The sequence below is a fragment of the Pelmatolapia mariae genome, linkage group LG1 (genome assembly GCF_036321145.2).
Source record: "Pelmatolapia mariae isolate MD_Pm_ZW linkage group LG1, Pm_UMD_F_2, whole genome shotgun sequence".
Taxonomy (NCBI): Eukaryota; Metazoa; Chordata; class Actinopteri; order Cichliformes; family Cichlidae; genus Pelmatolapia; species Pelmatolapia mariae.
In genome coordinates this window covers 13,628,287-13,642,474 of record NC_086227.1, presented here as the reverse complement: position 1 = coordinate 13,642,474, position 14,188 = coordinate 13,628,287, and the positions used below count along the sequence as shown (strand labels likewise).

The following is a 14,188-nucleotide window of genomic DNA, read 5'->3' as shown; positions in this document are numbered from 1 at the left end:
GCTGAACACATTATGCCTTTGCTAGAACAGCTATGGAGAGTCTCTATAGGCTCTTCTTGTTCATCTTTCATCTGTTCGTTTATTCATTTGTTTTTGTGTCATTTCAGATATTGCATCATATGTGGAATAGTATGACAATGTCTAAGGCAAGACAGGCAAAAGACAAAAAAGAGGTGGTGGTGGGGGGATAAAAACAAATACCAATGCACAATGTATCACCAACTGCTGCACCTGTAAGAGACAAAGGAAACTCCCAAACAAACATACAGCACCTGGAACACACAAAAAAAGAAAAAGCACAGATACATAAATCAACAATCTTCTTATAGTGTGTGTGTAAGAGAAAGAGAGAGCGAGTATGAGTGAGTGTATGAGAGTGTCTTTGTCACAAATGTACTTAACGATGAGGGTGGGAAGCTGCAGCGTAACCTGTAATGATCACCACCACAAATTGAAAGCGACTGACGTTTTGTTTTTAATTCAGTTTAGTTTCATTTAGGTTACAGTTTGGATTTTTGTAGTTTTGGTTTAGTTTTGGTTTGTTAGTTTTAGTCTTTTTTTTTTAAAATTATTACTATATGAAGGACATATGTTAGGGGCAAGATTTAGATAAATCCACAGGTATTGCTACAGGTATCGCTAATTTTTATTTTAGTTAATTCAATTTTACATATAACTGTAACTGCAGAAATATACTACCAGTACAGTTATGTTTTATTGTTGAAGCACCAGTCTTGTTGTAGAATGAAACATCTTACTGGGTAAATCGCTATAAATTTTGTCCAGGTACGATACTTGGTGCTTAGAGACACACTAATCATAGACTGTACATGAAAGATGGATTTAAGCCTTTTTTCCATTAGTACCTACTCGGATCGGCCTGAGGCGACTCGAAGTGGCACGATTCACCTTGACTCATTTTCCATGAGAATCGAGTACCAGCTAATGGTCATTATAGCAACGCGAAAAGGTGTCCTGTGACGTAATTAGTATGCTACATGAATGCCACAACAAAGGTGGGCGTCGAGGAGACGATATACCTGCTGCTCCGTCTGTGGCTTGTTGTCAGACTCGAGGACCACAGCGTTGTCTTTTGTAGCCATTTTCTTCGTTGCCGAATTTCGATTTACATGAAGGAGATGCTCTCATGACTCATCGAGTGACCCCTCTGACCAGCCAATCGTTGGTATGCAGTCTGCTGACGTCACCTTTTCAAATCGGTTGGAATCCCAGCAAAGTAGGTTCTGAAAAAGAACTTGGTACCAGGTTTTATGACCAACCCAAGCAGGTGCTAATGTATAAGGGTCTTTAGAGTTGAGTTGAGCCTTTTCGCTTGATATTTTGAAACCAGATGTGATGAGTGAGGGGTGGATCTGACTCAGAAACCAAGGGGCACTGCAGACTCACACAGCAGTGTCTAGTCCACAACAAGGTACAGTTATGGAGCTCAAACTGCCCCACTGACATCCTTAAATATGTATGAAGGTACAGCTTCAACTGCTGGATCAAACCATAAAATTCTTCCTGCTGCTGACTGCTTATGAGAATGGGATTAACCCAGAACCTGTTTCTTCCTATTCATGATTAGAACGATCAGTGCCAGCTCATTGTCGCTTGGTGTTGACTTCATTTGTTTGATATTATGAGTTTTTTTGGGGATACAGTTTTTGCAAAAGCAATGCTTCACTTTTATATATACAAAAACATATATAAGTTAACAAGCTTGGTTATCATATATAGGCTCTAGTAGTACATTGGCAAATATATAATTTGCCAAATAATTATGTAAGAAAAAACCCCCTAAAATGCTGTAAATGTTTCAAGAGGTTCAGTCATGAATCAACTGAAGTGATGCTTCACTGTTATAGTGGCTGCAGCTGCCTGTGTTGGTCTCAACCTGCACATTGCTCAATGAAGCAAACAGGTTGTTTATGCAGTTTGGAGAATAATAAGCCAGGTTAGCTTGCTAATAGTAACACTAATTAGTGTTTCTTTTTACCGCATTTAGCTGCAGGCAGGCTGTCAGCTCTCGATTAATATGAGATTTAAAATGTTTTGTTTGTTTATATAATGACTATGTAATTCAAGTCTGCAGGTTTCCTGTGAGATTTTACATCTTCTAAAACCCTTGGTGTCCTGACAGCTGAAACGGTGACGATTTGGCAATAATAATGGCACCGATCTATGGTTGACAATTTAAAAGGGTATGTATTAGCAGGCCCTATAAGGGCTGGGTGTTTAGCAGAGGTGTAGCAATGGCATGGGTTAGAAAATCAGAGGGGGTGCCAGTGAAAGCTTGGGACTTCCTACAGCTGCTTGTACAGGAAGAAGTAGGAATTTCTACTCCTACTCCTTCCTCTGCAGGCAAGTTATTGAGGGGGGATCTTCTCCCACAGAACTACAGCTCCTTTGTCTCAAACCCCAAATCCTCTAATCTCTTGTGTCTTCTATCAGGTGGGTTTTGGCATGGTCTTCTCCTCTGACAACACTACACTCCCCGGTTCTTTCCTGAAACATTCACACGATCTGCAAAAAACCCAAAACAAAACCAAAAAACCCCCACCACCTCTAAACCAGCGCACTAAAAACACTGGTCAATTATGTGTGTACATGAGGGAGAGGAACAGAAATGGCAGATGCTGCTTCTATGCCATTAACTTAATCTTTCGGCAGCCCACAGCAATTATGCCATTAACAGCCTCCCCTCGAAACGTAACAGTTTGTTTCATAACATCGTAACAGCGTGATTCATATATATATGATTCATGGTGTTAAAAAGATGAAGAGGCCTCGAGAAGCTTTGGTTACATAAAACAACCGTTTTTTGTTTTTTATTTTTTTATTTCTCACCTCTTCTGTACACAACATAAACAAGCAAACACACAGACACAGCCAACCACACACAGGTCATAAGAAAATATACAAAAAAATATGGCTGTTTATATGCCATGTGGGCTGAGCACTGATAATACAGTGGAATGATAAGAGAAGATGAATTATTCGTCGTCGTCTTCCTCGTCTTCTTCGTCGCTGATGACATACTTCTTTGCCTTTTTTGTAGCCATTTCCTCGTCATCGTCTGCCTTTCTCTTGCCTGATCCCTCACCCTCCTGTGACAGGAGTACATACAGCGTTACATTCAAGACTTTCAGTCGTTCAGTTACGCTTCAACAGTGAGTGCAGAAAAGCATTCCTGCTCTGAAGAGTCTAGCATTTGCTGTCCTGCTTAGTTACAAAGGATAATGAGAAAAGTTGGCTTTTATTCTCCACGGTGTCCTGCCTCACACCGCCCCCTGTCTGTCAACCACATCACTGCACCTACCTCGTCACTGTCCAACTTCTTAGCCTTCATCAGCCTCTGGGCTTTATCGTCATCAGAACCTTCATCGCTGTCTGATGAGTAGATTCTGGCTCGCTCCTCTGTACGTGAGGCAGAAAGAGAAGAGCGTGTGCATCAGGCCTCTGTAACTCCCAAACACGTCTCAACATACGAGGAAAAAAATTCTACAAACAAAACGACAGCAGTCAATGTGAAACGCATTCATCCTCACCTCTCAGGCCACTTCCACCCTTATACTTGCTCTTGATGGCTGCGAGGCTGATCGCCTCCTCGCCCTCTTCCTCGTCGTCATAGCGATCGGGCTCCAGGTAGCTGCTGCTCAGGCCTCTCTGATGCTGCTTCTCCCTTATCCTCCTCTGCTGGGACTCCCTGCGGATGGAGGCTCGCAGCCGCTCCTCCTCTTTCTGCCAAGACAGACCCGAGTGGCGAGTTTATACAAAAATCATTTCAAGGCATTTAATTTCTAGCTGCTTAGTTGTTAATTATTTTTTCCCCAAACACACTGAGAAAAAAGGTCGCTTTTTATGATAGGTGCGGGAAAAGTCTAATTAATTTCCCTTTAAAGCAATAAGCTGGCTTTGTTGGAAAAAAAAATAATAAGAAATGAGCCTATTATTTGTTTTTGCTCTAAAGTACATTTACCCTGCTTGTTGTTCTGTTATTCCTATAACATGACAATTTCCCACTGGAATAAATAGAATTAGCTGTCCTACAATAAAAGGACAACTGCAGACAGAGTAAGGACAAACGAGAGAAAGGGTAATTACTTTATAAAATATTTGCCCTCCTGCCCCTTTTAAGTTTGACAATCAGCTAGTGCCAGTTAGTCAAAAATTTGCTTCAGTAACCTTTAACTTTAAACAGGAACACACGCTTACTCAGTCTGAACATTATTAGGCATCTACAATATGTCTATAGCAAACCTCACTATCAAAAGAGCCGTTTTTAAGCAATTCTTGAACCCTCAAAAAACATATTTGAGTCTTAATGTTCCTACTCATTTAAGCTACCTGCCATACGTTTGCGGTGGTAAAAGAATTTCCCAGCTTTAACAGAATAAACGGTCTACTGTGTATAACTTAGCCCATCAGTATTACTAATATATCTAAATACTCTAAATCTTTTACCACATGTGACTACTCTTCACGATTATGATTATTTAGTGCTTTAACTTTGCATTTTAATTACAATAATACTGTGTTTTCTAATCTAATCAAATTCATTTATACTGTTCTTATTTTTATTACCAACAATGAAACAATTGTGAAGAGAGGAAAAAAACCCATTAGCTTGTTTCAGCATACTTTGAAACAGAGGCTTGACTTGGGTAACTATAAAGCAATGCTCTGTACTTTGAGTCCTACCTGAATCCAATCAAAAGGAGGCTACTTTGATAGTAAATAAAAAATATAACAGTCTAATATCTTTAAAAAAATTCAATTTGATTTTGACTAAAGCCAGCAGTGTTGGTGGTGAAAGCAAACAAGTATTCCTTATCCACTTTTCCTGCATGGATCTCCAGAGCCACAGCTTCAACACCCCATGGTCTTTAGAGCAGGAGTGGGCAGTTAATGTGGGTACATGACAACCTGTGGCCCCCTCTGCCCACCATTGCTCTAGAAATCTACACATTGCGCAGCTACTGAAGCTCCCATTATGATTAGCTTTGACTGTATGCCCAAAGGCTAGATCAGTGTCAGAATTATGGTACTGCAGAGGCGATTAGAAACAGGAAACTTAAAAGACATTTAAAACCTATAAACAAAGACTGTGCTGTGGGCTACTGGTGTGTTTTTTGTACTGTCGCCAATTACCACCCTTTTCCACATCTACTACATTTTAGCTGCTCCTACCACATCTAACAGATGTCATGCTTTTTTTTAAAAGTAAAGCAGCCTGATTTCAGCTGCTGGTACTGAAACAGCCTGTTTGGAAAAGACCTAAACCCAGTAAAGTAGAGGCACAACAGACTGAATGACCTATGAGGTATACTGAGATTACACCTGAAATCCACATTCTGTGGAAATGTGAGACAGGCATACATTTGTAAAAAGGCATTGACCCTTGTTGCTGTTGAACTGTAATTATGATAACTTAAGAAACACCAACTGGGAGTGCTGACTACAAACAATGGGGGAAGTGTAATTAATGTCTAGTATTTGGGCGTCTATTGTTAATTATTCAAACTCGCACAATCCCCACTGACGCACATTAGACGTCATCATGCAGGACACGACTGTTTAAAATACAAAGAGACAAATGTGTGTTCATATGTTTTAAAAGCCATTTTAAGCTAATGCTGCACAGTGATGAACAATGTAGTCTGCAGTCTTTCTCGAGCTGACAGTAAATGCATCACCAGAACTCTAGACTGGTCTACTCCGTTTCCATTTCACTCGCCACTGCGTGACCACATTATGTAAGCATGTCAGGTTATGTCTTTATGTAACCGGCCATGGTGCTTGTCAACAGCTGACCTCATCCGACTCATCCAAACCCTTCCGGTCTCTGTGGTAACAAAAGAATTCTCACACCGGACTGCTCGTGCTACCTTGATCATTTCGTTGCGATGGGACTCGGGATCTCGTCCAGCCATGGGAAGGATTCTGATCTTCTGTGTCTTTGAGCAGCGGTCAGCCAGAGACAGGGTCATCTTCCTGTGGGTGGCGCTGTCTGTGGAGTGGGGTCTGGAAGTGCAGAAAAACCAATCTGAATAATAACATTTCCCCAGTACGTCTTTATAAAAGTGCATCTCTTAAGAGTGGGAGGTTTTCACACATTTTTTCCCTTTTCTTCTTTATTAACACATAGATTACACCTCTGTGTTGCAAACAGGCAGAAAGAAAAACACAGTATCGACTGCCAAACCTGTTTTAGCCCACACTCATTAAATCTACCTTGTGGAGTTTTTAATATCGCATGCTATATTTCTATCTTGGGCAAACACATTGCACACAGTGCATGTTAAGCATATTCCTGCCAGTAATGTAATGCAGAAGGAAACTAAAGCACAGGCTAATTTATAGCTAACTGCCATCTGCATTAGGTCATGCAGCATTAGGTACATGCTGGTCTTTATATTGCCCTGTGCTTTCAAACATTTTCATGAGCTCCATATTGAGATTAAAAGTTGCACTGAGAACCTCTGATGTTATTTTGTGATGTCTTGCTAATGAGAAAGAGACTCCCACTCTGCTGCTGTGGAATCTCTGTTCACAATGATTCACGGCTACACACCAACAAGCACTGAGAGCAGGTGTGGATTAAATAAAATACGATAAAACAGAAAACAAAATGTGCCATTTTCTTAAGTACACTTGTTTAACTGTTCCGTAATAGAAATATATGATCAGCCAATCGCGTGGCAGCAACTCAGAGCATGGTCAAGATGACCTACTAAAGTTCAATCTGAGCATCAGAACGAGTAAGAAAGGTGATCTGAGGGGAATTCTGAATGTGATATGGTTGTTGGTGCCACACGGGCTGCCCTGACTATTTCACAAAGTGTTGATCTGCTGGATATTTCCCGCATAACCACCTCCAGAGTTTACTGGGAAAGTTTATAAAAAGAGAAAATATGCAGAAGAGCATCTTTGAACGAATATCACATAAAAACCTGGATGCAGCAGCTACAACAGCAAAAGACCACGCTGGGTGCCACTCCTGTGAGCTAAGAATAGAAACCAGAGGCTACAATTCACCTGGGTTCACCAAAATTGAGCAACAGAAGACAAAAACACTGCCTGATCTGATGAGTCCAGATTTCTCCTGTGACATTCAGATGGCAGGTTCAGAATTTGGCATTAAATTCATGAAAGCCATCCGGCCTTATATCAACAGTTCAAGGCGCTACTGGTGGTGGTGTAAAGGGGTTGGGCACACGTGTACCCCATAGAGTACCAACTGTGCATCACAACACCAAAGCCTATTTACTACTGCTGCTGACCGTGCCCAGTCCATTAACACTATAGGGTACCCATCTTTTAATGGCTCCTTCCAGCAGCATAACACACCATGTCACAAAGCTCAACTCATCTCAAGCTGTCAGGTCAATATGGACCAAAATCTCAGAGGAATGTTTCCAGCACCTTGTTGAATCTCTGCCACAAAGAATTAAAGTAGCTCTGATGGCAAAAGGAGGTCTAATCCGGTACTAGCAAGATGTACCTAGCAAACTGGCTGTTGAGTGTAAATGTGGTCTCATTAAGTAGGCATACATGGATGTAAACAATGCTGGCTCATTAAAAAGCCCCCTATTCTAAGCCTGGTATGACGTAACAAATTCATCAATTATGTCTGCTTGATTAAAAGAACACACTGTGTTCGTTTGACTTCACCAAAGACATCTGTTGTTGTCGAGTGTCTCACATTATTAGATCCCCACCAATGTTCTTACAATACAAACATTAACCGCTGGCCTCAGCTCCCTCATTTAATGATAACTTATTATGAAAAGATCATCACAAATATAATCTATGTATTTATTAAAAATACATTAAATTTAACACAAATCACTCACGATGCTGCCCTGAGATCACTCGAAGCTGTGAATGACACGGAGTCATGTGTCTGTTTGGCTTATTTAACAAAATGTATTTATCTGTAACCTTAAGTTCACTGTCGTATCACATGACCTCATGAATGAAGAAGTCTTGTCATACAGTATGTCCTTTAGCTGCTCACATTTTTTTAAAATGTGAATTTTCTGGCTTTAAAAGAGGAAAAAAAAAGCATTGTAACCATCTGCACACTGAGCAGTTTGAGCCCTAATCCTAATCAAAACTCAAATGTTAATGCTCCAAGGGAACAAACCGTAATAATGTTCTGTTTGGGAACACGGAGGCCTGTTGCACACTGAAGCAGGTTTGCCCAACTAGACCCATGTGGGGTGAAAGACAGAACATTCAGGTGGACTTCGGGGGGGGCGCTAAGAGGCTTAAACAGTTCTTACTGGGAGAAACCTGTGCAGCTTGCACAAGGTGATCCGGGGACTTAAAGCATTCAGTACATTTCTAAATGGAGCCTGAATGAAGGGTGCCATTGTGGCTGCTGTTGTTGTTGTTGTTTGTAGAGGTAGCCCGGAGTTTGTTTAGAACATATTCTACTGTCAGGGAGCCAGACGGAGGAAGAGTCTCCCTCGCAACTCACAGTCTGTACCTAAAAGGAAAAAGCAGCCTGTTACCAAAGCCACACTGGCATGTTAGTGCATTACCTGAAAGTGAGTTTGGTTTTGAACACGGCCTGTCCCTGCAGCCCGGTGCCCTGTCGGATGAAAAGGTGATTGTGGTCTCCTTGGAGTGGAGCTTTGTAAACATCGAACACTTCGTTCCCCAGGTGGAGGGACATGCTGTGGAAAGAATGGGAAACTGAAAAGCGTGCCAAGTACAGAGTTATGTCCGGATCGCAGTGTCACACCCCGCGGCATCCAGCCTGACGTAACACACACCTGCCGTCGGACCATTTGACAATGCGCGCATTGCTCTCTCGGGTTTCATTTCCCTCCTCGTCTCTCTTCACTCTCCACCGGATTGTGTTCTCCACCTGTGGGGAGAAGATGATGAACATCAGGTGACGTAGGAAAAAAATAAAAATAAAAAATCTATCATCCGTCATTTCCAGCCTACACAGACCTTCAGTTTGAGCCTGGTTCGCCCCTCTTCATCCAGCATTTCTTCATCCTCAAATTCATCCTCATAGTACTGAGGATCAAACGGTCTAAAAGGGTAAAAAAAAATAAATAAAAGACAGCGTCAAAGAACATCTAATTATCTTATCATCAAGTGAAAATCATTTTTCCATTTATCTACACTGCACATGCACTGACCTGGGCTCCACAGACAGGAAATTGGGCAACTTGACAAAATAAAGGTCGGATCCCAGGTCAGTGCTGACTTTTGGGATCTCTACTTCAATACGAGTTTCAGGCGCAGGCTCCTCTTCTGCCTGCTCCCCCTCCATACCATCCTCTGCATCCTACACACACACACACACACACACACACACACACACACACACGTGAACAAACACTGTATGATCCAGTGACCCATGACAATAGGGATCAGCTCAGAGAGGCTTAGAGAAAGGCTCAGAGAAAAAGGGGATTTTGGATCTCGTATAAAAAGGACTCGATTAAAGGAGCTTGATGATGAGTGCAGAGAAGAAACAGAGAGAACAGACACATACCAGGGGCTGGCCCGGGGTCGGGGGCTTCTCTGCATCGCTGTCTGAAGAGATGTCGTCCGCTTCTCCGAACAGGTCATCTGCTGCGGTCTTCTTTGCTGCGGAAGAGTACGGATAACTTTCAGTACCATAAAAATATCAAATTCAGCAGCAGAAATAAAAGTCAAATTGTTGGTGCTACGTTGACCCAGTAAGGTTAGGGCTTACTTTTTGTTTCAGCATCGCTGTCTGAATCGGAATCGGAGGCAGCTTTCGCTTTGGGTTTCCGTCCTATGAAATCATCTTCGCTGTCACTTCCCTTTGCAGACTCTGAAAAACAAAACCAAGAAATTTTATGTATCATTTTCCACATGTCACGTTTATAGTGGAGGACGCACACGCACATCTTACAGTAAAGGAAAACAGTTCATCGCCTCGTGCAAAGAGTCTGTGTGAAAAATTAATCTCATATTAACCTCTGAGTTTTAAGCTCAGGATAAAATGTTCACATATGGCCCCAATCCATGAAATTTACTGTGTAAAAAGATTAACCCTGGAGGCATGCTCAGCGGCAGATCCTGGGGGTTGTACCTGATTTCCTGTTCCTCGGTCCCTCATCATCAGAATTTTCTCCCTCTTCATCAGAGTAGTGGCGTTTCTCCTCCTCGTCCTCCGACTGGTCGCTCTTAGCTCCTCCACCCCACTTCTCATCGTCCGATTGGTTCTCCCTCCCTGAAGCTTCGCCATCAGTGTGAGGTGTACCCGGGCCAGACTGCGGAGTCCCAGGATCGCTGTGCACACTGAATAAGAACAAACACGGTAAACATATATTCCGATTTTTATTCATCTGGAAGTCACTTAATCCCCCATCCACTTCCTTATGACAGATCAAAGACCTGATGGCGTTTCTCAAACTAGAAAAGATATATTTTAGCATCCCGATCTCTGTGCCATCAACGACCTCAGTTAAACAACAGTGAGCTGCAGCCTGTGTGAGACATCGTACCTTCTGTCTGAGCGAACGCTGCCCCTGTCAGAACGAGGGCTCCCACCGCCAGACATCCCGCTGCCAGCCGGGCTTCCTCCGTCCGACCGGTGACCCCCATCCTCCTCGTCTTCATCCTCATCTCGATGGTCGCGCTCCGAGCCGCTGTGCTGCTCTGCGTCGGAGTGATCGTTGTCCCCGCGGTCTGAGCGCATGCTGGCATCTGACTGGTTCCCCGAGCGCTCAGACTGGTTGTCGCTGCCGCTGTGTTGTTCATCCTCACTGTCGTCTCCAAACAGCTCCTGTTAGGGAGAAGACACATGAGTAAGTTTAGATGCAGCTCATGACTGTATCATCACACAGACACACACGCGCCTCAGTCCTTCTACTGCAGACACAGAACACCTTCATTGTGGGATAAACATACTAGATGGTTTGAGGTAGGTTGAAGATTTATTAACTCAAGTCAATGCAAGATTAACACTACAAAAGGAATACAATTGTCTGAGGTCACTGTGGAAGTTGAAGCAGTATTTTCAGTGGCTAAATTCACAGCTGAACGACTGATTAGGCGGCTGTCTGAACGATGCCTGCAAAATGCACCTTATTCATGCTGGGCTTGCCGGCCTCCTGGCCTTCGTAGCCGTCATCATCATCATCCCGCTCCCTCTCGCTGTCACTGCCGCTGCCTGAAGCATTGCTGACAGAACGAGGCCTCTCCTGCTCCGACTCTGAACCAGAGCCAGAACCAGACTCTGCAAAGAGATAAAGCAGTCCGATTTATTCTAGTTTGTAGTGCCAAACAGATGTTATTCACTCCTCTCACATTACAAATGTGTGACTACAAAAGGGAAGCTCAGCTTGTTTAAATCCTCATACTCTCCATATACCAGTGTTTTGTTCAAACAGAGCATGGCTGGGGGCAATCCTGGTTTCAAATAAATAATATTTATTTATTTATGACTACCTTAAATCTCTTTGAGGTGCAACATCACAATATTTCTATGGAAAAAACGAGTGATGCCAGAAAAAGCTTCCAAATGTCAACTACTTTTGGACAAAAAGAAGCAAAGATGATATCAGCTTGTTAACATCAGTAAATGAATCATGCATCTTTAACTGTGGGATCCCTTAAACATCACTGTGTGCACAGCAGCACTGTAAACAACACTGATCCTGCATGAGGAGCTCCTTTTTGTGGACTTTTTAGATGATTTCAGCATCAACACAACAAAGTGCTTTGATGGTTTTCCACACTTTGTCTCATACAGACATATATTATATTTATGTCTGTGAATAATACCCATAGAGGATATTTAGACCCTTTTGAATAAATACTGTTATGTCTGACAGTTGTTTGTATGGGATTATCTGATGCAATCACAATATTATTTATGTACGGCTGGATAAACAGTGAGTACTGAAATACACAGTGTCATACGGTTTTCTCCTACTGTTCTTCTTTCTGTAAAAATCATTTTAATAGCAAGTCTGTGGAAATTAAAGATTATGTAGGTGAACTTAGGTGCTGCACCAGTTTGTGCGTGAAGACAATTCTAATTTTGACATAAGGGAATTAAGTTTTTTTAAGATCTTAAAATGTATATTTGCAGTCGTGCTGCTAAAAAAACATGAGCGCTGATCACATCCTGCACCACAGCAACAAAACAACTTAAGCCATGGCCCTCCGTCTCAGACACATCACGTGAATCCAAACACTGAAAACCGATTTTTAAAAAAAGGAAAAAGAAAAAAAGAAAGAAAAAGAAAAGTGAAACTAGGTGAAGGATAAAGGAACTCCACGATGGTTTCCATTAAAGCCAACGTTTAAAACACATTAACACTATTAACGTCTGCCTCGATTTAATGAACATCCGCGAAACGTTCAAGTTCCACACCTCACTCTCACGTTAAAGCTCACCTCTGCTTCGTAGCTGCGCACAACGCGGCACTCATCTAATTGCACAAACTGATGATTAAACAATATAAGCCACGAGTTTCGGGCAACATTACCTCGCTGGTCGTTGTCGCTGTCCCCATCACTCCCGAACAATTCATCCATGTCCGCCATTTCTTCCAAACTGTAGTAAAACGTGACCTACAGGATATAATCACTGGGTTTAAGGATTTTGGATCCGGGTCAAGCTGAGCTTAAGTGATGTAATAAATCTAGTCAACCGCCAGGGGGAGACACAACACCTGCTTAGATTCTAACCAAAGAATATTCGTTTATGTATACGTTTATGTATACTCTCCCCATATATATATATGTATATATATATATATATATATATATATATATATATATGGGGAGAGTATACATAAACGTATATATATGTATAGAGAAAGAGAGAGAGAGAAAGAAAATCACCCTAACAGATAACTAAATACACATCACAAATATATATCACTAAGTAGGCAGTGATATAACAGAAGGAAAGGGTGTAATTTATTTTAAACGTGTACATAGATAGCAAAGTCTGGTTAAATTTAAACCTGGCTATTCGGAGTGTTTTATGGTCTGCTTTCTTTGTTCTGTCATCTTTTTTCATTACTTTCTTTTGCTTGCAATAAATTCTGCAATGGCACACATATAATGTGGCTTTGTGTGTGGGAATAGCAGCTGTGTGACACTGGACGCTATTGTTCACTTTATAACAGCAGGCGGACAGCAGAGCTATATTTAAAAAAAAAAAAAAAAAGCACGACTGATGAATTTATGAATGCATCAAAAACACCGGTAGGAATATTACAGTGGTGTTTAGTTATGGCTTAAGTTTGAATGTACATTTTACCAGCTGGTTTGTCTTTCGTTTTTTTTCTGGCTATACTGGTTGAATTATTGTGTCAGTGTCAGTGCTGGGAGCCACCTGACAGCATCTGTAAGCCTTTATTAACCTTTGTTTATTACCAGATGCTAAAGCAGTGAGGCTTATTTTCCCCTCAGATAACATCTGTGCAAAAATCCATGTGAAACCTGCTCCACCCTGCATTATTTTGGTTTTTAGAGGAAGGCGCTCATGTCTGACACCACTGGAGCAAATCATAACGACAGCCAAGTGCTCTGACATCAGTTAACCCTCTCTCAGGCAATGTGTTGATGAATGAAGAAAAACTGATTGCATTAAAAGTCATGTTCCTTTCTGGGCCTTAGTGCAGCTCAAATTCTTGAGCTGTTTATCTTAACAGCTTTAGGAAATAGGGAACCGAGGCATGTCTCAGCACCCTCATCTTTTGCTGAAGTTTTTGTGTTACGGACAAGGCATCTTATAAAACTGCGTGTACAGTTTTATGTGAGCCAAGAAGGTACAAACAATTGAGCAAGGTATGGCTTTTAGTGTAGTTTTTCCTCAACAGCAGCAAGTGCGAAAAAACTGACAGGGTGAATGGGATGTATGCAGGTAAACTCCAGATTCAGATGAGCTGATTGGTGGAGTAGTGGGGAAAATGTCTTAAATGAAGGAGCTGGAGCCGGCAACTTTTTTTTCTTTGCTAAGGTCTTTAATCTTGAAAAGTGCATGAGACACTGGCAGACAGAAAAGACCATTCAGTGAAAATACATGCTTAAGAGAGAGACCTGCTGCTGCCTCCTTCCTTTGGTTCTTTAGATGTAGTTTATCTGGACATCACTTGCCTCCGCTATGACGCCCAGACAATCAGACAAAAAAGCCACAGTTTTGAGCATGTTCTATTCTATTCTATTC

General features: G+C 41.8%; 1 protein-coding gene across 1 annotated transcript; it reads right to left on the bottom strand.

Moving 5' to 3' along the window:
* Window positions 1-2,826: 2,826 nt before the first annotated feature.
* On the bottom strand, window positions 2,827-12,594 carry leo1 (LEO1 homolog, Paf1/RNA polymerase II complex component). The gene is made up of 14 exons (XM_063485684.1): window positions 12,498-12,594; window positions 11,088-11,239; window positions 10,506-10,786; window positions 10,091-10,299; window positions 9,728-9,829; window positions 9,524-9,618; window positions 9,165-9,313; window positions 8,971-9,055; window positions 8,787-8,881; window positions 8,553-8,687; window positions 5,892-6,027; window positions 3,552-3,744; window positions 3,323-3,420; window positions 2,827-3,110 (listed from the first exon to the last, which is right to left on the bottom strand). The coding sequence occupies exons 1-14, from the start codon at window positions 12,553-12,555 to the stop codon at window positions 2,997-2,999; spliced, it is 1,902 nt and encodes a 633-aa protein (XP_063341754.1). The 5' UTR covers window positions 12,556-12,594; the 3' UTR covers window positions 2,827-2,996.
* Window positions 12,595-14,188: the final 1,594 nt, after the last annotated feature.

Coding starts and splice junctions, on each gene's coding strand:
- leo1 (XM_063485684.1), bottom strand. CDS start 12,555: ATGGCGGACATGGATGAATTGTTCGGGAGTGATGGGGACAGCGACAAC. Junction 10,787..11,087: donor GCAAGCCCAGCATGAATAAG/GTGCATTTTGCA, acceptor TCTCCCTAACAG/GAGCTGTTTGGAGACGACAG. Junction 8,882..8,970: donor GAACCAGGCTCAAACTGAAG/GTCTGTGTAGGC, acceptor TTCTCCCCACAG/GTGGAGAACACAATCCGGTG.